Source organism: Gopherus flavomarginatus, chromosome 6 (assembly GCF_025201925.1).
Source record: "Gopherus flavomarginatus isolate rGopFla2 chromosome 6, rGopFla2.mat.asm, whole genome shotgun sequence".
Classification (NCBI taxonomy): Eukaryota; Metazoa; Chordata; order Testudines; family Testudinidae; genus Gopherus; species Gopherus flavomarginatus.
The window spans coordinates 117,534,990-117,560,856 of NC_066622.1; the positions used below are offsets into that span (position 1 = coordinate 117,534,990).

Here is a 25,867-nt window from a genome sequence, read left to right on the forward strand (position 1 = left end):
CTTAAATATTAAAGTCAAGAAAATGAAACATTCATGGGCTGCAGCCAGATATTGTTGCTGTAGCTGAATGTAACAGTGCCTGCCTGAATATGGTTGGAAATGCACTGACAATGTATATGTTGTCAATAAAGCCTGCATTTAGAGACACAAATACTAACTAATCAGACTAAATAAATCAGCAGACCCAGGTTTTATCTTCACAGATAACCCTCATTAATCCAGTGAGCTTATTTTTGAAGACAAAAGAAGAAATGAATTGCTTCATTTGTGTTGCTTGAATGGAATGCTAATGATGGGAGGTGAAAATTCATTAATTATTCATGACTGTGGACTGAGAAGGCAGATCCTGGCTTTTCCTGTTACCATTGCAACAAGTGGCTGCCGGCCTAGTCAGAACAAGGTCATGAAACATTTCAACAGAAACAGACTAGAGATCACAATTATGCCTTCTGGAGAAAGGAAACCCATGTTTCTGAACTGTACAGAACACATTCAGATGGATTTAAAAGCTAAACCTTATTCAAAATGGACCCAGGAAACCAAGCCTTTTGTGTCTCAAATTTACTTTACCATAAACAACTCCTCTTTGGGGAGAGAATGTTGCTTTGGTAAGTTTGTACAAGTTGAGCTTTTCCAAATTAGTTGGAAACTGTTTTATATTTCATGGCAAATGTAATGTGCAATGTTTTTCTGTGTCTTGCAAATCAGTATTGAATAGCTTGGCTTGTTTTTATTTTAAAATAGATTTTAAAACATAAAAATGATAACACTGATTCACAATTTTATACATGTTTTAACCTTAGAAAAGATGTAACAGCAATTGTTTTTAAAAGTTAAAATAAAAAATTCTAAAAATTGGTCTGCATTATTAAAATAAATTTTCCCTGACAGTCAAATCCTAATAAGATTTAAACAAAAAATAAATCTTTGCAAGAAACTAGATATTGGATCAATGTAACACAGTATCAAACTGGAGAGGCCAAAAGAAATCAGAATAGTACTCCGCAGAAGGTATTTTGGTTCTCTGCTTTAAGTTGCATATTTGTGTACACCTTGTATTGTTGCTGTTTTGTACAGTAAAACACATTTTTGATCTGGGAATAGAAGTAGAGAATAGTGTAACATTCTTATAGATTACATAAACTATACTGCTGTAGCATAAATTAGCTGAAAGCAAAGTTAGGAATGAATTTTATTTTTCTAAGTAAAAAAATGACAGATGCTGTGCATGCAAAACACATAACAGTGGGGAAGCAGTGTTTGGCATCTGTTTCCATTAGCGTGAGGAAGAAAAGCATCTGAAAGTTTTTTTTTATTTGTTAGTCAACACCACTACAACTGTAACATTTTCCATAATCTTGAATGAGCAATGAAAAAAACTCAGTATTTAAAATACAGTAGTATTTACATTATTCCAATAGAACTCACAAGCCAATGCACTAAGTAGAATTTTTAATAATAAAAAGAATTGGAAATAATCAGTGTCTAAGATGAGAGGCCAAAATGTTATTAACTTTGTCTCATGAAAATATTGATTGTTTTGGTGCATATTCTGCTTTTGATATACTTTGCCATAACTGTCAACGTGAAGAAAACAATCTTTATTTCATGTCCAGAGGAATCATATTTATAAGAATTGAAAAGAGCATATATCTGCATGTACTAAGGCAATTTGCTAGGTAAATTTTATGCAAAAAGTGATGAAAATAAGGATATGTAGACAGAGCTACACAAATAGGGGGTGTGATCTTGCCACTCTTACTCACAGGAGTGGTCACATAAGTTGACCTATTGTATTCAACAGAGTTACTCATATCAGTAAGGATTGTAGCAGAGGGCCCATGTATTACCAGGAAATAACTGACTGTCTTATGTGACTGTCGTGCAATGTAATTTGAGCAGCAGGGTTTTTTTAGTGATGTGTTTAAATGCCTTAAAGTGTTGTGATTTAAATTAGAGTTTACAGAATGTCTTTTTTAAAAAAAAGTACAAAAAAGAAAAATGGAACAATATATTAGATGTGTCAGTAACAAGGTACAAGAAGCACATGATTTATTGTAGAGATGTGGTACCAGTGGAACAGCACTACTCACTTTAATTTATTTTATTTGTAAAAGAGATTAATTTTCAGTACATGAAGCATGCAAACTTTGCCTTGCTTTACACTGGTGTGGGTGCATCATTTAGCATAGAGAACACCATGACACCATCTCAAGCTACTTTAAGCACTGGACTATAACACAGGTAGAATTGGTGTCTCTCCCCCGTGAAATGTAATGACTCAATGCCTGCCAAAGACTTCATAGTTATTAGTGGAAATGGAACTCGGGAACTTCTGTGCCAGAAACACAGGTTCCAATCACTTGGGCTAAACAAAAGGGTCTGTTAGCTGTATTAGTACTAGGTCTTATATCAAATTGACCCATGGGGAGCTCAGGGAAAAGTGGTGCCTTTGGGGGCGCAGGCTGTCATAAACAGATAGCTAAGGGTTAATGTCTCTTTCACCTGAAGCACCTGACCAGAGGACCAATCAAGAAACCGGATTTTTTCAATTTTGGGTGGAGGGAATTTTGTGTCTAAGGTCTTTGTTTTCTGTCTGCCTGCTTTCTCTGAGCTTTGGAGAAGTAGTTTCTACTTTCTAATCTTCTGTTTCTAAGTGTAAGGACAAAGAGATCAGATAGTAAGTTATATGGTTTCTTTTCTTTGGTATTTGCATGAATATAATTGCTGGAGTGCTTTGATTTGTATTCTTTTTGAATAAGGCTGTTTATTCAATATTCTTTTAAGCAATCGACCCTGTATTTTGTTACCTTAATACAGAGAGACCATTTGTATGTATTTTTTTTCTTTTTTTATATAAAGCTTTCTTTTAAGACCTGTTGGAGTTTTCTTTTCTGGGAAATTTCAGGGAAATTGAGTCTGTACTCACCAGGGAATTGGTGGGAGGAAGAAATCAGGGGGAAATCTGTGTGTGTTGAATTTGCTAGCCTGATTTTGCATTCCCTCTGGGTGAAGAGGAAAGTGCTTTTTGTTTCCAGGACTGGGAATGGAGAGGGGGAGTCACTCTGTTTGGATTCACAGAGCTTGTGTCTGTGTATCTCTCCAGGAGCACCTGGAGGGGGGAAGGGAAAAAGGATTATTTCCCTTTGTTGTGAGACTCAAGGGATTTGGGTCTTGGGGTCCCCAGGGAAGGTTTTTCAGGGGGACCAGAGTGCCCCAAAACACTCTAATTTTTTGGGTGGTGGCAGCAAGTACCAGGTCCAAGCTGGTAACTAAGCTTGGAGGTTTTCATGCTAACCCCCATATTTTGGACGCTAAGGTCCAAATCTGGGACTAAGGTTATGATACAGGCACTCACTGATCTCTCCAGAGTCCAGAGGTGTGGTAACACTGCACTATCCCTCTGAAACAAACTTGCTTCTTTGTCCATGAAACAATACAGAGAGGAGGCCTACAGCCTTCCCTTTGGTCTTGAATAAAAGACCCAGGGGTGCATGGTGACTAAGGGTATAGTTGCACTACAGCAGCAAAACTACAGCTTTGCTGTTGTAGTGTAGACACCTTCTATAGCGATGGAAGAGGTTTTTCTCTCACTGTAGTAAATCTAGTGACTTCAGAAGAATTATTCTGTCAGTCTAGCAGTGTCTACATGAGAGCTGAGGCTGGCTTAGCTATGTCTCCTGAGGTGTGATTTTTTTCATACCCCTGAGCAATATACCTAAGTTTTAGGTGTAGACTGGTGCTAAGATTTCTCTGTCGCTCACACCTTGATGCGCAAAGAGATGCAAGTTTCCATATGCACTTGTAACCTATCCCATGGTGTACTGGTGCTTATATACACTGCAGGTAGGTAACTAGAGCAGATTTGATCACATACACGGAAGTGTGCCATTCCATCCAGCAGAGAGCCGGGGAACATGTACACTCCCTGTGCACTAACCAGTAAACATTACAGTGGGAGACTGTGAAAATTCATCACTGAGAAACTCTGTATGATGATGATAATAACAAACAGTTCTAGACACTCTTGGTACCCTCGACCTGTATGGTAGCAGCGATAACAGAGCTGTTGCTGTTGAAATGTAAACATTGTAGTGATAAAACATTCACATCGTGGAAACATTCTCTTGTGTACTTTGAAAGGACAAGAACAAAATGGAAGAGCAATACTATGAATATCATAAAACCATAGTGCTGGATGATAATGTATCATTTGCAGATATGAAACACCTGTTGGCTTTTTGTAATGGCGTTTGCATTAGATAGCAAACAGCTTGACTAATTCTCTAATTTTTGATCTGTTACATGAAAATAATTCTCTTGTTTGCTAAGTGCTGAGTTTTATTATATTATTTTTACCCACTCATGCAGATTTGTTGCATCCTTGTCTTCTAGTGTTCATTATTTTTCTTTGCTTCAATTTGTTTAAAAATTTTAAAATAAAACAAAGGAATAGTTTTCAATTTTTGCAATAAATCAGTAAGGATAATGGTGTGAGTAAAGAAGTTTACCAGGGGAATTTGATATCCAGTATTTACTCAATTGCTATAGAGTTCAATCCTGCAGCTCTCCCACTGGAGGTCACCAGAATTGTGTAGAATCCACAGCTCTGAGCCTGTAGGATCATCCTGTTTTTAGTTGAAATATAGAGATTTCATTCAGATCTTTGTTTAATGGTCTACTTCTGGTGATAGACAGGGTCAAGTATCCATGCTGATTTTATTAGCCATTTCAGTAATCTTTGATATGAGTGAACATGAGGTTTTATTTAAATGCCTATGGGACCAGGCAAAAGAGAATGAGGCTGCTCTAGAAGTCTCTGCTCATTCAGAGAGGCCCAGTGCCAGTTGCTCATCTTGCATCAAGAACAATGCTCGTGGAGATTTAATTATGTATGATAGACCAAAATACCTCATAGTATACCTATAATTAGTATGCTGATGATGATGATGATGATGATGATGATGATTCTCACTGCAGCATATCCAATTTATGGAGGATTCTTTAGTCTCCTTTCACTCCCTGGTCAAGATAGGTACTTGAATGGGAGCTAGATGCTTAGACTTTATTATAGGGCCATCGATTAATCACAGTTAACGCACATGATTAACTCAAAAAATTAATCATGATTAAACAAATCAATCTCAATTAATTGCCCTTTTAATTGAACTGTTAAACAATAGAATACAAATTGAAATTTATTAAATATTTTTGTTTTTCTATATTTTCAAATATATGATTTCAATTATAACATAGAATACAAAGTATGCTGTGTTCACTTTATATTTTTATTATAAGTATTTGCATTATAAAAATGATAAAAGTATTTTTCAGCTCACCCGATACAAGTACTGTAGTGCAATTTCTTTATCATGAAAGTGCAACTTTCAAATGTAGATTTTTTTTTTGTTACATAACTGCACTCAAAAACAAAACAATGTAAAGCTTTAGAGCCTAGAAGTCCTCTCAGTCCTACTTCTTATTCAGCCAATCACTAAGACAAACAAGTTTGCTTATATTTATTGGAGATAATGCTGCCGGCTTCTTATTTACAGTGTCACCTGACAGTGAGAACAGGCGTTTGCATGGCACTTTTGTAACAGACATTGCAAGGTATTTATGTGCCAGATATGCTAACACTCTTATGCCCCTTCATGCTTCAGCCACCATCCAGAGGACATGTTTCCATGTTGATGATGCTACTTAAAAAAATAGTGCGTTAATTAAATTTTGACAGAACTCCTTGGAGGAGAATAGTATGTCTCCTGCTCTGTTTTACTTGAATTCAGCCATGTATTTCATATTATAGCAGTCTCGGATGATGACCCAGCACATGTTGTTCACTTTAAGAACATTTTCACTGCAGATTTGACAGAACACAAAGCAGGTACTAATGTGAGATTTCTAAAGATAGCTACAGCACTTGACCCAAGGTTTAAGAATCTGAAATGCCTTCCAAATTCTGAGAGGGACGAGGTGTGGAGCGTCCTTTCAGAACTCTTAAAAGAGCAACACTTTGATGCAGAAACTGCAGACCACAAAAAAAGGAAATCAACCTTTTGATTGGCATTTGACTCAGATGATAAAAATGAACATGTGTAGGTCTGCACAGCTTTGGATCATTACTGAGCGGAACCTGTCGTCAGCATGTCCTCTGGAATGATGGTTGAAGATGAAGGGACATATGAATCTTTAGCATATCTGGAATGTAATTATCTTGCAAGGCTGGCTACAACAGTGCCATGTGAATGCCTGTTCTCACTTTCCGGTGACATTGTAAACAAGAAGCAGGCAGCTTTATCTCCTGCACTTGTAAACAAACTTGTTTGTCTGAGTGACTGGCTGAACAAGAAGTAGGACTGAGTGGACATGTAGGCTTTAAAAATTTACATTGTTTTATTTTTGAAAGCAGTTATTTTTTGTACATAATTCTACATTTGTAAGTTCAACTTTCATAATAGAGATTGTATTACAGTACTTGTATGAGGTGAATTGAGAAATACTATTTTTTTACAGCACGAATATTTGTAATAAAAATACACATAACCTGAGCACTATGCACTTTGTATTCTTGAAATTGAAATCAATATATTTGAAAATGTTGAAAGCATCCAAAATATTTAAATAAATGGCATTCTATTATTGTTCAACAGTGTGATTAATCGTGATTATATTTTTAATCACGATTAATCACAATTTTTTTAATCGCTTGACAGTTCTACTTTTATTATAATATTATGTAATAGTTGTATATAGTGCCATAGGTAAGTATGATGGATTTCCTTGTTTTGGGCATGTAGCTGGGGCTATTAGTTCTGTTGTCAGGTAAAGGTAGGCAGGATTAGACTGGCTTGCTGTTCATGAATGCCAACATTTATTGATTTTGTTTTTATTCTCATGATGCACCCAGGAAATTGAGCACCTATAAGCCACCTTTAAGCAAACAATAATTAATTATTGGCATATGGTTTCTGATGTACTATATTGCTACTTATTAACCTAATGTAATATTTAAAATGTGCCCCAGAAAGCCGTCTGCACTGAAAATACATAGTAATAACTTAGTGAAAACAGGACAAAAAGTACATGTTTTCTGAGTGCAAAATTATTTAAAAGAAATAAAAAAATGGGGAAACCGCTGGCAAAGCAGCTCACTTTTGCTTCCTACAGTCAGCACTGAATCAGCACAATGCAACATGCACTATAGTATTTAATTTGGTGTTCCATGGACGGTAGGGGGGGTGTCTCTCTCTCATATACCTACTTCCGTATGAAATCAAATGGTTAGTGTGAGGCAGAAGCAGGCAAGGAAAAACTAAGTGCCAGAGTGAATATATCAGACTGCTGATTGTTTCTCCAGTAGATGCTTTTATGATACTCCTCCAGCCATAGAAATGCCTCCAGTTTCTGGCTTCCTGCAAACAATTTACATATGTAGGTGTATGGAAATATTTAACATGTACAGCAGAAGTTGGTGTGTGTGTCATAAACAGATAGCTAAGGGTTAATGTCTCTTTCACCTGAAGCACCTGACCAGAGGACCAATCAGAAAACCGGATTTTTTTCAACTCTGGGTGGAGGGAAGTTTGTGTCTGAGTCTTTTGTCTGTCTGCCTGCTTTCTCTGAGCTTTGGAGAAGTAGTTTCTACTTTCTAGTCTTCTGTTTCTAAGTGTAAGGACAAAGAGATCAGATAGTAAGTTATATGGTTTCTTTTCTTTGGTATTTGCATGAATATAAGTGCTGGAGTGCTTTGATTTGTATTCTTTTTGAATAAGGCTGTTTATTCAATATTCTTTTAAGCAATCGACCCTGTATTTTATCACCTTAATACAGAGAGACCATTTGTATGTATTTTTCCTTTCTTTTTTATATAAAGCTTTCTTTTAAGACCTGTTGAAGTTTTCTTTTCTGGGAAATTTCAGGGAAATTGAGTCTGTACTCACCAGGGAATTGGTGGGAGGAAGAAATCGGGGAGATCTGTGTGTTGGATTTGCTAGCCTGATTTTGCATTCCCTCTGGGGGAATAGGAAAGTGCTTTTGGTTTCCAGGACTGGGAACGGAGAGGGGGAGTCACTCTGTTTGGATTCACAGAGCTTGTGTCTGTGTATCTCTCCAGGAGCACCTGGAGGGGGGAAGGGAAAAAGGATTATTTCCCTTGGTTGTGAGACTCAAGGGATTTGGGTCTTGGGGTCCCCAGGGAAGGTTTTTCAGGGGGACCAGAGTGCCCCAAAACACTCTAAATTTTTGGGTGGTGGCAGCAAGTACCAGGTCCAAGCTGGTAACTAAGCTTGGAGGTTTTCATGCTAACCCCCATATTTTGGACGCTAAGGTCCAAATCTGGGACTAAGGTTATGACAGTGTGTGTGACGCTTTTATGTTGAGGCTGATCCTGCGAGGTGCTGAGCACCCCTGCGAGGTGCTGCACGTCCTAAGTTTGATGCAGCCTCCTTCAAATCCTGCCTTAAAACTCAACTCTGCCATTAGCACATACAGAAATCTGCCATCTGATTATAAGCAGGCAGGTGGTGAGCTGAGATTACTGACTGGTTAAGAGTTGAGCACACAACTCCTCTGTGCTAAACCCCTATTGTTTTGGTACTCTGTCCTTTTCTGCTTGTTTGTCTCATCCATTTTTTATTTCTTGTTTGTCTTCTCAGCGGTGAGCTCTTTGGGGCAGGAACTGTAATTTACTATAAATTTGTACAGTGTCTAGAACAATGAGCCCTGACCTGGCTTTGTCCGCTAACTACTACCACAGAAATAATATTAAATAATGCATGCAATTCCCATTGGAGTCAACAGGAGTTGAAGATACTCAGCACCTGTAGGCATGTGTGCACTAGGTGGTGATCGTAGCTCAGTGATCAAGGCATTGGGTTTGGATTATGTGAAATACTTCTTGGAGTCACAAGTTCAGACTCTGGCAGTATAAGCAGCATTTCATCTTCCCCAGATAGATACGGTAAGTACTGTATTGTGCAGTTTGACAAGCTGGCCTATCAGATGAGACCATAAATACAGAGAGGGGCTCCAAACAGGAAATGTAATCTGAACCAAAACATTCTCTTCAGCAGCTTTCTGCTTACGAACCAGTCTGCCTGCAAGCAATGTGTTCTAACTATCCCATAGGACTTCTATGAACAGAAGTTTGTCTTGTTCTCCTAAACCAATATTCCCCCCCACTCTCGCTCCCCATGCTGAAATGGGCTGGCTACCTTTGTGGCTGCCTCCAGCCATCCCAAAGTGGGATGCACTTCAGAGGTGCTGTGTGTACACAGTTTGTAAAGCACTGTTAAGCCTTTGGGAGAAAAGGCAAGAGAAATTTACATACTTAGAAATGTTATTTATTATCCTTCATTAAATTTACTGTAGATAGTGCCACATGTTGTTATTCACAGAGTAGTCATATTATCACTGTCTTATTTTCTCACTCAGATTTGTTGTACATAGAGTTTTATTTTGTTAGCTAAATAAAATGCCATTTTGTGCCAGGATGGGTAAAAACTGAAATATACCTAGAGAAATGATCTGATAGCATGGTGGGCTAAAGGTGCTCTAGTAATACAGGGAAGGGGCCATATAAACTTGATATACTAATAAGCCAGACCAAAAAAAAAACAAACCAAACCCTACAGTAAAGTGGAGTTAGAGGGCTGGTCTACACTATGGGGGAAAAATCGATCTTAGATACGCAACTTCAGCTACTTGAATATGGTAGCTGAAGTCGAAATATCTAAGATCGAATTACTCACCGTCCTCACGGCGCGGGATCGATGTCCGCGGCTCCCCCTGTCGATTCCGCAACTCCGCTCAGGTTGGTGGAGTTACAGAATCGATATAAGCACGTTCGGGGATTGATATATCGCATCTAGATGAGACATGATATATTGATCCCCGAGCAATTGATTTCACTACCCGCCGTATCGGCGGGTAGCAAACGTACCCAAAGTTGTGTACATATATGCAATTTAAGGATTAAATAAATCACAAGAATGTTTTAATTATTCCAGCTACAAGCATTTCTACAACAGATAATTCAAAGTTAAGGTTAAACTTATTTAAACATATGGAACTGTACAGCTATGGAACCCAAACAAACTTAATTCTATCCTATGTAATAATTATAAAAGTACAATAATTCAGTGTTTGTTGATCCAGATTAGGTTAAATTGATTAGATTAGTTTATTTAATTTATGACACCATTACAGAAGAGAGGTAAGATCTGGATGCCATAGCTTCAATTAGTGAGACTATTAGGGACATAAAAAGCCCTGAGAAGTGCTAAATTTCTTACAGGATCCAATTAAAAATTCATTTAAACTCAAACAGATTTACCTGTAAAATCTCAGAAAATTAATTCTCTACTCAAAGAGTGAATCATGTACATTTGGGGAGAAGACACTATAGTCTTCATCCATAACAGAGAGGTTGAATCCTTGCTTCAACGGCAAAACTCAGCCTTAATATGGATTTATGATTGGTGCCTCTATAATTACATCATCTTATCAATACCATAGTCACACCTATACTAGCAACATGATACCACAAAGGAAGATTTCATCATCATCATCGCTCTTTCCTTCCCATACATGAGTTGTTGGGAGAGTCTGTGTTGTGCTCCTTTTCATCTTCATGTGAAGGAGGACCCACAAGCTCCCATACTCCCTGTTCTTTTGCTACACTCTATCCACTCTGCTTGGAATGATCCTGTGAGGAGTACTCTGTCCTCTGTGACTGAGATTCCAGAATTTGATTCTGGATTTATTGGCAAGGCTACAACATAGAAATTACACAGTGCCACAAGAAACTCCTCTTCAATAAATTCTGCCCCAGGGCTTTACTACTCAAGAGTGAGTTTGGACAAAAGCTTATCATGTCTGTGCTGTGCTAGGAAAGGGTGGGAATCCTGTTGCAGGCAGATTGCAGTTGAGCTTGGCAGGTTATCAACCACTGCAGAAACGTTAAGGTTTGATCCTGGATGTTTTCTACCTGTCTGGCTTTTGAATGTGCTAGTTTGCCTGCTAGTCACATTGGGTTCCGCATTATTATTTTTAATGTCTTGCTTTTTCTTTCTGCCCTCCTGTTAGCTACTCCCTTTTGGATTGCTTTGGAATTCAAAAGTAATATATTCTGAGACATTATATTTCTTTAATTTGTTGTTGTTGCTGCTTGTTGTTCTGGTGCTTGACATTTCCTAATCATACACAACTCTCACTGGACTCAAGACTCTTTCTGCAGCGCTACAGATTGTAGACACAATTTGCTTTAATCAGGACCCCTGGAATTTTGTAATACTTCAGGCCAATTTCTATAACAAATTTGAATATGTTCAGCAAAAACTTCTGCAGCAGTGATCAAATATAATTGCCTACAATTTCACACACACGCAGGATACTTGGTTAACTACAGAATTCCCGGAACCTCAGCTTTTCACAGTTTCATCACCATGGCATCACTCACTTGCTAAGGAATTCAAGGCTTTTTAATACCTTGAATGTAAATTGTGAGATGGATTTTCAGCATGACATGGGCAATTAGCTGTGCAACACTCCTTTTACAGTTTATTAGAGTAACAGAGATAGAAGGATCAAAAAATAATGATTTGCAAATCTCAAGAGGCTCAGAGGCCAAGTATTCTGAATCTTACCTCCACCTCCATCCATAGATCATCGGCTGGAGTTCAAACAATGACAGAGTTTCACACGAAACCTCTGCCACCTACACTTGTATTTGTGATTAGAATCCTGAATTCAAGTGCTTCTTCCAAACCTACCATAGTTGTTAATAGAACCTGGAAAAGATTGGGGGAAATCCAAACAGCTAACACTTAGAGTGATTAATAACAATAGAAATGGAACAGAACCCAAAGCTCAGACGTGTAGTTGGTTGAGTTTTCATCAGATACGTTATTCAACAAACTTCACACCTTTATTCACAGGAATACAGGAATCTGCATACTGGGTCAGAACGGTGATCCACCTAATCCAGTGTGTTTGCTCAGACAGTGACTATGGCCAAGCTCAAGAGGAAAATGCAAGAAACCTCTTAGTAGACAATGAAGGGGAAGTTTTTTCCTATCTCTTCTAAGATAGAGGCAGGCTTATGCCCTATAGCATGAGGATTTATTTGTGTTCCTTTTCCTTATGTAACTGTTGACGTTCCCATTACCCATAAAAATGTCTAATCCTTTTGTGAATCATACTGTGCTCTTGGCCTCAATGATATTTTGTGGGAATGAGTTTGATAGGATAATACTGCATTATGTGTATAAAAAAAAAAAAAAAAAAAAAAAGGCATCTCCTTTCGTCAGTTTTAAATTTACTACCTTTCAATTTCAGTGATTATCCTATTGTTATTGGACTATTAGAAGGGGTGAATAGGTGCACATGATTATCCTTCTCTCCTCAATTCAGTGTTCTGTATAACCCTATCGTACCCCTTATTGATCCCCACCTCTCTAAAGTAAACAGGCCTACTCTTTACATTCTCTCTCTCTCTCTCTCTCTCTCTCCTTATGGAAATGTTTCCATGCTCCTAATAATTGTCCATCTCTGAACCTTCTCTATTGAACTCCTTTTAGAGATAAAGGGTAAACATTTCAAAAGCACCTAGATGTTTTAAGCACTTGAAAATTTTACCCAGAGGTCCAGGACTGGACACAGTATTCTGGCATTCCATCAGTTTATATATAGACATGATTACATTTTTAGCATTTTCCATCCCATTGTTTATGCACTCTAATGTGTAGTTTGCTTTTTTTACTGCTGTTGCATACTGAGCAAAGCCTTCCCCTGAGCTGTTCACATTGACACATGATTATTTTTCATCATTCATTATCTGATTTTCTTTCTCCCCACATCTGACCAACTGTACTCTAATACCATCTCCAAATTTATGGAGCAGTTTGGTTATACAACCAGAGCCAAAATCAAAGCTGGAGGGAGGGATAGCTCAGTGGTTTGAGCATTGGCCTGCTAAACCCAGGGTTGCGAGCCCAACCCTTGAGGGGGCCATTTGGGGATTTAGTTGGGGATCAGTCCTGTGGTGAGCAGGAGGTGGGACTAGATCTTCTGAGATCCCTTCCAACCCTGATTTTCCATGATCTTGTCTCTGTACTTGCTGAAACAAAAACCTTTGCTCTGAACACCTATAAACTTTGAGAAAGTTTCGGATCCAAATGTTGAGGCTTGGATCCATCTGTAACATTCAGGTTCCATTAATTGCTGGAAGTGTAACATTTATGGATAGTGTAAAAAAATCTCTGTAAATTGAATGAATGCATTTTGTATGCAGTGCTTGTATATAGGAGAAAGTGGCACAGGGAAATTGTAGAACATTAGGGTTGGAAGAGACCTCAGGAAGTCATTTAGTCCAATCCCCTGCTCAAAGCAGTACCAACGCCAACTCAACCATTCTAGCCAAGGCTTTGTCAAGCCAGGCCTTAGATATTTTAAAGCTGGAGATTCCACCACCTCCCTAGGTAATCCATTTCAGTGCTTCACCACCCAAATAGTGAAATAGTGTTTCCTAATATCCAACCTAGACCTTCCCCACTGCAACTTGAGACCATTGCTTCTTCTGTCATCTACCACCACTAAGAACAGCCTAGCTGCATCCTCTTTGGGACCCCCCTTCAGGTAGTTGAAGGCCGTTATCAAATCCCCTCCCTTACTCTTCTCTTTTGCAGACTAAATAACCCCAGTTCCCTCAGTACAGGAAGTTAAGAGAAGAAGAAAAAGCTATATATCTGTAAGAAACATCCTGGGTTCTCGCTTATGCTTGGTTAAAATAGAACAAAATGTAACTGTGGGCTGTTATAACTGAAGTCTCCTTTAGCAAGCTCAAACAGAGTGAAACTGCAAGGAAACAAATCCCGAAGCAAAATGGATGCTTGAGATCAGAGCTGGGAAATGGTATAGTTCTACTATTCAAAGTACAGAACAAATTTTGGATGGAGAAGATGATAATAAAACCTTGGCTTGGTAGGTAGATGTTGTTGTCAAGACTTTGGGTGAAATACTGTCATCTTTGAAATCAGAGGCAAAATTTCTAGTGTCTTCATTGGGGCCAGGATTTCACCCTTGGTTGTCAAAGATACAAAAAACAAAACAAAAGCCTGAAAATATCTGTGTCCCCAACAGGGCCGGCTCCAGCTTTTTTGCCACCCCCAAGCAGCAAAGGCGGGGGGACAAACAAACAAACAAAAGCCGTGATTGCGGCACTTCGGCGGTTGCTCTACCTTGCCACTTCATTCTTCGGTGGCAATTCAGCAGCCGGTCCTTCCCCCCGTGAGGGACCTGCTGCTGAATTGCTGCCAAAGACCAGGTGTGCTGCCCCCTTCCATGGGATGCCCCAAGCACTAGCTTGCTGCGCTGGTGCCTGGAGCCAGCCCTGGTGTCCAGTAGACTTAAACTGTGCATCATGGAAAGATCACTGCTAATAGCACCAAATTCATAACCAGGTCAGTTCTGCATGAGGCATCTAACTGCATTTGTTATATTTTTATTGATTATGCAGAAGTATTGAAGAGTTTATAAATTAATAGAAACAGCACAGGAAACAGCTGTCATCCAATTTAAATTGTCAGCTGAAGTTCTTAGGCCCAGCTCTAAGCAGCATGTTACCACATCTCTGTACATATTTGGCCAGGAGAGACGAGACAAGCCAAACCAAAAGGAAATGTTAGAGAAGTCGTGAGTATAACTATAATGAAAGGGGAACTACTTCTATCAAAAGGCAGCATACTTGAATTCAACAAAAAAACTTGCACCATAATTTTGAGGCTTTTAAAAGACTATTCCTCATTTAAAAATCCTTGTTTGTTTTGTTTGTTGTTTTATGCTGCTAGCATGAATCATAATAAATCATCGCACTTCTGTTGGGGCCTGGTAGCTTTGGTTCATTCTTACTAAGCTATTCAGAATCTTGGAGTTAAAAACTTGGCTCTAGTTTGTGTGGATTGCTCATGTCATTATTTCCCCTTTGTTCACAGTCAGTGAAGAACTTGAATTCCAGAGAGGTGGAAGATTCATGGCCACCCTGCTTGTTTGTTTATCAGAGTTTCAATTGATTGTTGGGGGGGAAGGGGGCAGGTTCCCCTACTTCCTCCTCTCCATATTTTTCTCCTCTCCTCTTTTTCATAATTTTTAAGAGTCCAGAATTTGGGAATGAATAGAAAATGTTCAAGTTCTGGTTGCCTTTCATGCTTCCAAAGTTCCTTCCCCTGATTTTTATTTTATTTTATCTTTTCACCGGCCTATTCTCCTTCCTCCATTCTTGTTTTTCTTCTCTCCCTTATGCAGAAGAATTTTCTGTGTAATGTTACTAGCATCTGAGAGCCTAATGGCTGCCAAAAGTGAAAATTTAGTTGCTCTCCAATATCTCTTTGGTAGCCCATATAATTTTCAGAATAAATATTTTGTTGGGTACTAAGATAAGTAAAGAAAAAAAAGTTCTTGTCCAAGTACCATTCTCTCCTCCTGTACACCTCTCACCTGACCATTTATAGTTTTTCTTCTCATATGTATCTACTTACTGTTCTCCAAGTTTGTCTCTTTCCTCATCTCTCTTTGTTTTTCCTCTGTGTCGGTCTGTCTTTTATTTCTACATCTACCCTCTGCTTTGTTTCCCTCTCACTTTCTGATGACTGTCCTCTGTTTATTTCTCTTTTTTAGCTCTTTTTTGCTTCTTTTTAAGTTATCTTTTGAACCAGCTGGCAGTTGCAACAGAATTTTATTAGTGCTGGGCCTCTAAGAACAAGTGCTTTCCCATCAGTGCCACCTGCAGAGTGAAACTGACTAGGAATCTACTGGTGCCAGGAGTACAGTGCTAATAGAGTTCTTCTAGTCTAGCTGCAGGAGCTGGAGGTCCCGTGGATTTGAAAAGGTAGCCCACTGACAGTCAAGGTCTGTACTGATCTGGCAGACAGTGGCTTTGTTCACCCTGCAAGCTTGTGATTTTTCTTATCAGAAAAGAGTTGGGTAATATGATCAGAGTATTATAGGTAACTGTTTGGGGAAATATGATTTTATACTGTAGTTGGTGGGGTACAGAGATGGTATTCTTGGAAGGATATGTGGCATTGTAAAAGTAACCTGTTACAGCTGAAAGTAATTTGAAATATTTGACCTTACAGAGGGAGTCTCCTGATTAGCACATACCACAAATACTTTCCCTATGTTTTACGAGAAAGGATGATAGTACAGTAGTTGGAGATTGAGATTGAATCCATTCCCCTGTAAGTACAAGAAAAGGTCCACCAAATAATGACCTATTGTATATTAAATATTGTCACCTGTTTTCAGTATTTTTTCTTAGACAAGGCAAGGAGCGGAAGGAAGATCAATAGTTAGGGTGCTAGCTGGAGCATAAAAAGACCTGGATTCAGGTCTTTCCTCTATCATAGACTTCCTGTGTGACCTTTGGTAAGTTATTTATTTTTCTCTCTGCCTCTCCAACATCTGGAGAAAACAGAACTTCCCTACTTCACTGGGGTGTTGAGAGAATAGCTCAGATACTATGGTGATCAGGGGTACATTAAATATTTTCAAGAGTAGGTACTTCAGGTTAGGTTCCTAAATCCATATTTATACACCCAAATATTTGGCCTGATTTTTGAAAGCATTAAGCACCTAAGCAGCTGAACTGAAGTCAATGGGAACTTCTAGTATTTATGCCTTTCTAGAGCACCCATTACTGTAGCGTTTGCATTCCCTACAAAATTCAAATATATAGAAGGCAGAAAGATAACACCAATCCATGCACACACAATTTACATAGTGTAAGTTTAGCAAAATATCATGCAACATACACTGTCAGAGTTTCCAAATATTCTTGCTGTACTATATATAAAAAAGTTCTTGGATTGTAGTTTCAGTTTGATAAATTCATTTTCACGTCTCTTCCTAAAAGCACAATTAAACAGTATGTCTTAGTGTTTTTTCTACAATGTTATTTTTCCCGGGGGAGGTTCAGTCTTCATGCAGCCTTTTTTTCTGCACTTTGTCCCTGGACAGACTGTTGTCAGGATACCTGCCATCCTGCAAACTCTATTTTAAAACAGACTCCAAATCTCTTTGGGTTTGACAAAGCACAATAGTATGACACAAAGTCAATGAAGCACAACATGATGATGTGATGGATGGTGTTTGCTGGTGGCATTGCCTACTGGTTAATAGGTTAGGCCTCTGTTTGCTATGACTCTAATCTTTCCCCTAGGCTATCATCACACCCTGTAGTGGTCTGTATTTTGATGGAAGATGACCATACCCTCCAGTCAGGTCACCAATCAGTCTTATCTCTCTCCACTATGATTGGATTCCAAGGAAGATATGGGGTCCATCTACTGACCCCTGTGGGTGTCCAGTCCAAGCCAGGGGTTTCCAAGGGTCTTTACCTTTTCCTTTCCTTCCTGCAGAGAGTAAGAGTTTAGAATCAAGAGTTTTCATGCCCCTCTTAGTGAGAGTGGTTGGTAGGGAAGCCAGAGTCTTCCCACTCCACCAGGCTCTAGCCCAGAGTCCTGTAAGAGGTACCAATGTCTTGCACCCAGCCTTGTAGTGTCCTCTGGCCACTCCATACCACATACTGTCTTGCCAAAGTCTTACAGTTTGCCTCACAGTAGTAAAGGAAAAGATAATAGTTCAGCCAACTATGGGCTCAGCAAACAAGATCTTGCTCTCTGGAAGAAGGTTGCTTTAGCACCCTTCCCCAGGAGCTCTTAGGGAAGGTCTCTCTCCCTGCCCTGTCAGGCCCCTTCTGCACTGCCTAGCTCCCTTTTAAGCATCACGTCCAGCTGCAGCTTGCTCTGCAGGTATGGCTGGGCAGGGTCTCCTGTAGCCAGACTTGCTCCTTAGCCCCTTCAGTTCCAGTGTGGGGTTTATACACTTGGTCACAGGTATAATCATTTTGTCATAAAGGCAACAACCCTAAAGTTTACTTGCAGATTTCTTGCTCTGGGCTGGATTATTACTTTAAGCCACAGCCTGAATTGGAGAAGAAGAAGCCACACTGTAACCGGAACCTGAGGAGGAACTCCAGCTGACTCCTCCAGAATTCTTCTTGGGGCTCAGAAGAAAGCATGATACTGTGGAGAGTTCACCACCTTTTTCTGGCCCATCTGAGCTTGTTGGTGCAAAGGAGAGCAGGGTCAGGGAGCCACAACCTTGCCCCTTTGCAGTGATAGTAATGGCTGTCCTGGGAACTGTGATTCTAAGCCTGCTCTGCTCTTTGGAAGGTATGGGAGAGAGGTGGAGGCTGGAGCTACAATGGGTCCACTTGATCTCTGAGCAGACAGAAGAAAGGGGAGCCTACTTTGCTCTTAGCAGATCAGTCTTTTTTCCAATAACTGAACTGTTTTCCCGAGACCACTTCCTTTATCTCAGTCCCCCACCACCACTCCATATTGTTCAAGTAATGGATGTATTATGATAATATAGTAGCGTATGCTTATAACGTTTGTGGATGATACCACACTGGGAAGGGTTGCAGGCACCTTGGAGGACAGGATTAGAATTCAAAATGACTATGATAAATTGGAAAATTGGTCCAAAATCAAAAGATGAAATTCAATAAAGACAAGTACAAAGTGCTTCACTTAGGAAGGAAAAGTCGAATGCACAGTTCAAACTGGGGAATAACTGGTTAGGTCATAGTGCTGCTGAAAAGGATCTGGGGATTATAGTGGATCACAAATTGAATGAGTCAACAATGTGATGAGGGTGCAAAAATGCTAATATAATTCAGGGGTGTATTAACAAAAATATTGTATGTAAGACACAGGAGGTAACTGTGTCTGTTTTCTGCTGGAGTACTGTTTCCAATTCTGGTCGCCACATGTTAGGAAAGATGTAGACAAATTGGAGAGAGAGTCCAGAGGAAAGTAACAAAAGGTTTAGAAAACCTGACCTATGAAGAAAGGTTAAAAAAAACTGAGCAAATTTAGTCTTGAGAGAAGACCGCTTAAGGGGGGAACCTATTAACCGTCTTCAACTATGTAAAGGGCTGTTGTTATAAAGGGGACAGTAAGCAGTTATTTTCCATGTCCACTGAAGGTGGAATAAGAATGGTCTTAATCTGCAGCAAAGGAGGTTTAGATTAGAAACCTTCAAACTATAAAGGTATTTTAAGCTCTGGAACAGGCTTTCCAGGGAGGTTGTGAAATCTCCATAATTGGAAATTGTCCAGCCTGTTTTAAAAAACAGGGATGGCTTAGGTTTATTTGGTCCTGCCCGGGTGCAGGGGACTGGATATGATGGCTTCTCAAGGTTCCTTCCAGGCCTACAATTTCTATGATTTTTGGGAGCAATGGAACTGGAGTCAAAGGGCCCAAGCTCTCTGAAGGGAGTGTTATGGACAACATACCAAGGGAACTGGTGGAGTTAGAGTTAGGCTGGAAGCAACTCCGCCACATGGACAGAGCAGTCAACAGAGTTTAATAAAATTCCACTTGTTCAACTTAACCTGCATTCAGCTTCACTCTTCACTAATGAAACAATGGGTAGCATTGGTGCTGGACAGTTCCTCTCTTGAATCTTAAAAAGCCAGTATGCCCTACTACACTTGTCTGTGTGGCTCTTTCTACTGTATGTCTATGTATGCAGAAATCTACTAATCTTCATGTGTGTCACTTATTCTTTCTGTAACATAAAGTAATATAATGTGCATAAAGCTAAAAATCAAAGCCTAAGCTTGTCAGTAACTAAAGGCAGAGAATCCTGCAAACTCATCAAAGAGAACAGTGCAGTATTTAGTCTATGAAGTTTCTACCACAGATGCCTTTGCCATGATTGGGGCACTGAAGGTCATTTGTGAGCTCTGAATTGCTGGTTGTGTGACAGCAAAAAAAAGAGGGCTGAAACAAAGGTTAAATTAGAGAGGCAACTGGAAGTTATTCTTGTATGAAGAAGTACATTAGCTAAATTAATGACAGTAAACCTCCAATTAGCTGAATGGTGATGCTGATTTACAAGGTAAATACGGTGCTTTTTCCAGCTAAAGAATTGGATAGGGAGCTGTCTAGCCTGCACATTTTAATAAAGTGATTTAAGTAATCACTTGCTATGTATCAGTGCATACTAATTTCATTGATATTATTCACACATTTTATATTTACAATAAATCTCTCCGGATTTCAGACCGCTGTATAGAAAACATGATTTATTACCACATTTTCTAAAATGTCATCCCATAAATATGAGGGCGGACAAAGGCATAGGAATAGATCCAGTATCCCTTCACTTTACAGTAAGCAGTTTACCATCTTATTTATAAAACAGGGAACTTCTGGTAGGCTCAAGGTACCTGCATTTAGCTGATACTAAAAGAAAGAGAATTTCCAAACTAGTATCTGTTTCATAATTAATATCAATTTATTGAATGCTCACGTTACAAGAAGGAGAGACAAAAGAGGATAGCTATTATAAATTACATCAATTGTATCTTTTACAGTGTGTTGGAAAGTAAAATAACTAAAATATGAAGCTCTTAATTGGGCAGTGTAATTGTTATACAGCTATATTGAGACTGGATAGGATTTTCAGGGGAAAATGGGTGTAAACTGCTTGGCATTGTAGAGACTTCTAATAGGAAACAAAGCTTTGTGGTTCCCTGTACAGTAAATATTTGCATTGTAGTGCTTGCCTCTGAAGAGGAATTTATTAGTGGATACAGATTTTGCATAATATCATTGACAGGAGCTACTCAGTCAGTTAACCTATAAATCCTTAGTGGCATACTTCATGTTATATTCTCATGTTTTCTCATCTTGGAACCCATAGCTCAAAAAAGATTTATACAATGGCCACAGTGTATATTACACCGAGAATGTGTTATTTTCTTAGTACTCACATATCTTCAGGCCACTGTCCTAAAACAATGAGGAGTCTGGTGGCACCTTAAAGACTAACATTTATTTGGGTATAACCTTTTGTGTAACCCACTTCAGACGCATAGAGTGAAAATTACAGATGCAGGCATTATCTAAGGTAACTTCTTTCTCTTCATGTGTCAGTATAATAATGCCTGCATCTGTAATTTTCACTCCACGCATATGAAGAAGTGGGTTTTTTACCAACGAAAGCTTACACCCAAATAAATCTGTTAGTCTTTAAGGTGCCACCGGACTTCTTGTTGTTTTAGTTGATACAAACTAACATGGCTACCCCCGATACTTGTCCTAGTAATGCTTTTTCGTATTGATTCATTTAGCAAGGTATTGCAATATAAGGTGCATTACCAAAATCCATAGCTTTTCCTCCTAATAGGTTTCCCAACTAAGGCCCTTTTGAATCTTCTTTGAAAGGTCACCTGCAGACTTGAAATACTTGGGCATCTAGATGCCCGCTAATATTGACTGCATATCTGAAATCAATGAACCAGCTCATTAGAAGAGAGTGTAATTTAAACAAAATAAGTTATATTTATCTTTCTCTATAAAGAGAGAATCATGGCTATATGTTGTTGCAGCTATCAATGCATTTTATATGGATAGATGTCCACAAAACTGGCTCATGGATTGGACTAGACAGTGTAGGGAACTAATGTGCAGAAAAACTTAGTTCATATAATGTATTAAAAGTATATAAAATAAATAGTTTAGTGAAAGTTTGTGAAAGAATTTATGCTGAATACTTTGCAGTTATCTATATAAGATAGTTGTCCCTTTAACCATGGTTGATCTGTACATTGCAATTAATACAATGTGAGGGTATATTGGTTGGTTTGTGCACTTGAGCAAGCAAAAAGTCTGGGTCGCTTTGGTCACCATATTGGCAATGTGTTGTTAGCTGCTGCACAATTGGTTGTGGGTATATTGCAGGAGATGTAATATTAGTGGAGATTTATTTATGGCTAGAGGGTGAGCCTTACACCCTTTCACCAGTGCTGGCTAAAATGTGGATTACTCAGTTCACAATTTTACAGGCATTCAGAAATATTTCACAAGTTTTTATGATAGATTAATATGTTAAATTGACTCAGGTGGAGATGAGCTTTATTGAAAAATATTAGTTTTCTCATATTTGAGATTCTTAAACCTTATTAACTACTCAAATAGAGATTGAGAGAAATATATGCATTTCTGGTTAATGCTAATTTCATTTCACATTGACCTAAATATGAGTTTGATGCAATTTAATTAGCTTCTTTTAAACTTTGTGATAAAAATGTGTAAATTTAAACATGTTGTTATATTGGTACTGTTTTTCTCTGAGCTTTGTGTTGCTGTCAATGAAAATTGCTTGGTTTACTTTTTGCCTTCAAAATCTGCTCCATTTCGCCTTCAAATTTTCATCAACCTCAGGTCAAGCTATCTGTTAAGAAATGAAGTGCAGATCAGAGAGACTGGACCATATGGTATTTCCCTCTTAAGTCATTTAGTGGGAAGGTGCAATAATGTAAACAAGCCAAATCACTTCTGAGAAGATAATTTATTTAGATTTTGTTGTCTCTAATACAGAAATGTATGATGAGGGAAAATGTCCCTAACACTTTTAAAGATGCTGAAATATGGGAAGTACTTTTTGGAATTCAATGGCAAACTGTAATGGCTCTAAGTTCCACTTTCGAAGAGCTGTCAGACTGCTTTCTGTATTGAATAACATGTAAAATTTAGCTCCTTTCTCTTTAAAGTACCTTTTTTGGTATGAAATTTAGCATTTGCTTTCTGTAAGGTAATTAGTGTCTGCTGTAATAGCTACATAGGCAGCAGTGTATCAGCTCTTTTGTAAGAGTTAAAGATGAAAAATTATGGCATCTTCTGCAAATTTGATTCATGAAAAATAATTTGTCCCAGAGAAACTTCTTAATGTTCTTGGATAATTTTATCATCTGGTATTTGGCAACCATACATTTTAGAGCAGCATTTCCTTACTGTATTTTGGTTCATTATTTTACTATTCCAGAAGTTTAATGGACCTTGTTTAGAAAAAAGAAATGTTCTTTAAGATTTCTTTTACAATAGTTATTGCATCTTTTCAAATTTATGTCTCAGTCCTTTCCAAATTATGTAAGTTAAAGGTCCCATCCTACCTCTCCCTGAGGCATTACAAAATGTTCCCAGATGGCGCCTACTGCTTAGCTGATGATTTTAGAAGAGATTAGTCCCTATGTGATAGTCTTACTCATTGATGAGGTTGTATTTTATGTGTTTCAGTGCTGAATCTGTAGCTGCCAAATTATCCTCTACTGTAATATATAGGACACTTCCTCATAAAATGGACTGAATTTTACAAACTACATGCCCTTTCTGCCAATCATTTGCATTTTAAATCATAATTATTTCTGGCTCACATTTCCATCAGATGAGTCTTTATTAATTTGCATTATTATATCAAATGAGCAGGTATTGTGTGGCTGGTAAAAATGATGTAAGTAAAGAATGGAGTGAGTGCAAGTTGACATAGCAGAAGTGTAAATATTTCTTAGTGACTCAAGCCTTTACTTAGGGAGTTAGCTGGCGACAGTAGGTTTGCTCCATTATATTTAGCCCAGGCTTGAACCATTATTCTGCCTTTCATGTGCAATGACCTTCACTGTCTTTAAAATAAATGTCAGCATTTTTCCCTCCCAAAAGGAAAAGTGTATTTTGAAGTCTTTAATTCAGGAAGGTGTTGGAAGTCTAATCTAGTATTAGCCCCCTGTTAAATCAGCTCTTTCAAGCACTGAGAATGAGTGAATATCTAAAAAGGACCAAGTAACTACATTTGTGATTTCAGTGCCATACATAGTGGAAGTCAGGCTCAATGGGTAGTGATCAATCGCTCCATGTCTAGTTGGCAGCCGGTATCAAGTGGAGTGCCTGGGCCGGTTTTGTTTAATATCTTTATTTATTATCTGGAGGATGGGGTGGATTGTACCCTCAGCAAGTTTGCAGATGACACTAAACTGGGAGGAGTGGTAGATATGCTGGAGGGTAGGGATAGGCTACAGAGGGACCTAGACAAATTAGAGGATTGGGCCAAAAGAAATATGATGAGGTTCAACAAGGACAAGTGTAGAGTCCTGCACTGAGGATGGAAGAATTCCATTCACTGATATAGACTAGGGACTGAATGGCTAGACAGCAGTTCTGCAGAAAAGGACCTAAGGGTTACAGTGCACGAGAAGCTGGATATGAGTTGACAGTGTGCCCTTGTTGCCAAGAAGGCTAATGGCATTTTGGGCTGTATAAGTAGGGGCATTGCCAGCCGATCGAGGGACATGATCATTCCCCTCTGTTCAGCATTGGTGAGGCCTCATCTGAAGTATTGTGTCCAGTTTTGGGCCCCACACTACAAGAAGGATGTGGAAAAATTGGAAAGAGTCCAGTGAAGGGCAACAAAATTGATTAGGCGGCTGGAGCACATGACTTATGCTAAGAGGCCGAGGGAACTGGGCTTATTTAGTCTGCAGAAGAGAAGAATAAGGGGGGATTTGATAGCTGCTTTCAATGACCTGAAAGGGGTTTCCAAAGAGGATGGATCTAGACTGTTTTCAGTGGTACCAGATGATAGCACAAGGAGTAATGGTCTCAAGTTGCAGTGGGGGAGGTTTAGGTTGGATATTAAGGAAAACTTTTTCACTAGGAGAGTGGTGAAGCACTGGAATGGGTTACCTAGGGAGGTGGTGGAATCTCCTTCCTTAGAGGTTTTTAAGGTCAGGCTTGACAAAGCCCTGGCTGGGATGATTTAGTTGTAGATTAGGTCCTGATTTGAGCAGGTGGTTGGACTAGATGACCTCCTTAGGTCCCTTCCAATCCCATGATTCTATGAAGTCAGTAGTATAAGGCCATTTATTTCCTAACGCCTTAACCATAAAACACTGTAGGCTGAGTTATTGGAAGATTGTTCATTGAGGGGAAATAATTTTATTATAATACTGCTTGATATTATGTAGGTTTCTTTCCCTTCCACCCATCTTCTTTCTCTAACTCATCGGTACTGAGGCTACCATAGAGGCTTATGGTAGAGCGGCCAACACTCAAGCACCTCCTGTGGCCAGGGATGGCTCTGCAGCACCCTGCCTCTGATATCCTAATTGAGTGATTGGTATATTAGTGATTAACCTTTTAGAGCCCAGTTCTTTCAGGTGGTTCAGCCATTAAGTCAGCTACAGTATTCTGATTATCATCAGAGTGAGAGACTTGATGAGCATACAAGAAACAACGTGAAGTAATTATACTTGTGTTTATTAATATGTTTATTCTGCAAACAGCTACTGCTAAGAATACTTATGGGTTCGTCTTCACTGCTATGAACCACCCACCACATGGCTGAAGCTAGCCTGGGTCAGCTGACTCAGGCTCACGGAGCTCGGGCTGTGGGGCACTGAATGTAGTTATTCAGAGTTGGGCCGGAGTCTGGGCTCTGAAACTCTATGACAGGGAAGGGTCTCAGAGCCTGGGCTATAGCTCGAACGTCTACACTGCAGTTTCTAGCCCCACAGCCTGAACCTAATGAGCTCTGAGGCTACAGAGGCCATGGCTCCTGGCCGTGGCTCGGCCCCTACTCCTGGCCTCCAGCCATAGCTCTGCTTGTCCCCACCCCCCCTTCTGTGGCTCCCTGGCCTCAGCTCTGGCCCCAGCCCCAGGCCCAGCTGCGACTCCACTCCCAGTCCAGGGGGCGCAGCCACGTTCTATTGCTGGTAAGGGCGGGAGGGGGGTGAGAGAGAAAAAGTTTGGGCACGACTGCCCTAGTCACACGGTCACAATTGCTGTGCCTGCAGCGTCCCACCCCTGCACTGCAGATGCCTCTGTGCCATCTTCCACATGGTCACATCCTACAGATAGGAATGTGCAATGGACACATACCCTTACGGCAGTGTAGAGTACATACACTGCATGACTGTCCCAGCATGGGTACAAACAGCAGTGTAGATAGCAAGGCACTGCTT

At 39.3% G+C, this 25,867-nt stretch overlaps 1 protein-coding gene across 1 annotated transcript in view; it reads left to right on the forward strand.

Annotated features, from left to right (window-relative positions):
• The first annotated feature begins 283 nt into the window (after positions 1-283).
• The window catches only part of C6H10orf90 (chromosome 6 C10orf90 homolog), a 104,046-nt gene continuing 78,462 nt past the window's right edge, over positions 284-25,867 (forward strand). Inside the window, exon 1 of the mRNA XM_050959391.1 lies at positions 284-608. Within this exon, the coding sequence (XP_050815348.1) occupies positions 284-608 (325 nt within the window). The remainder of the gene's footprint in view (positions 609-25,867) is intronic.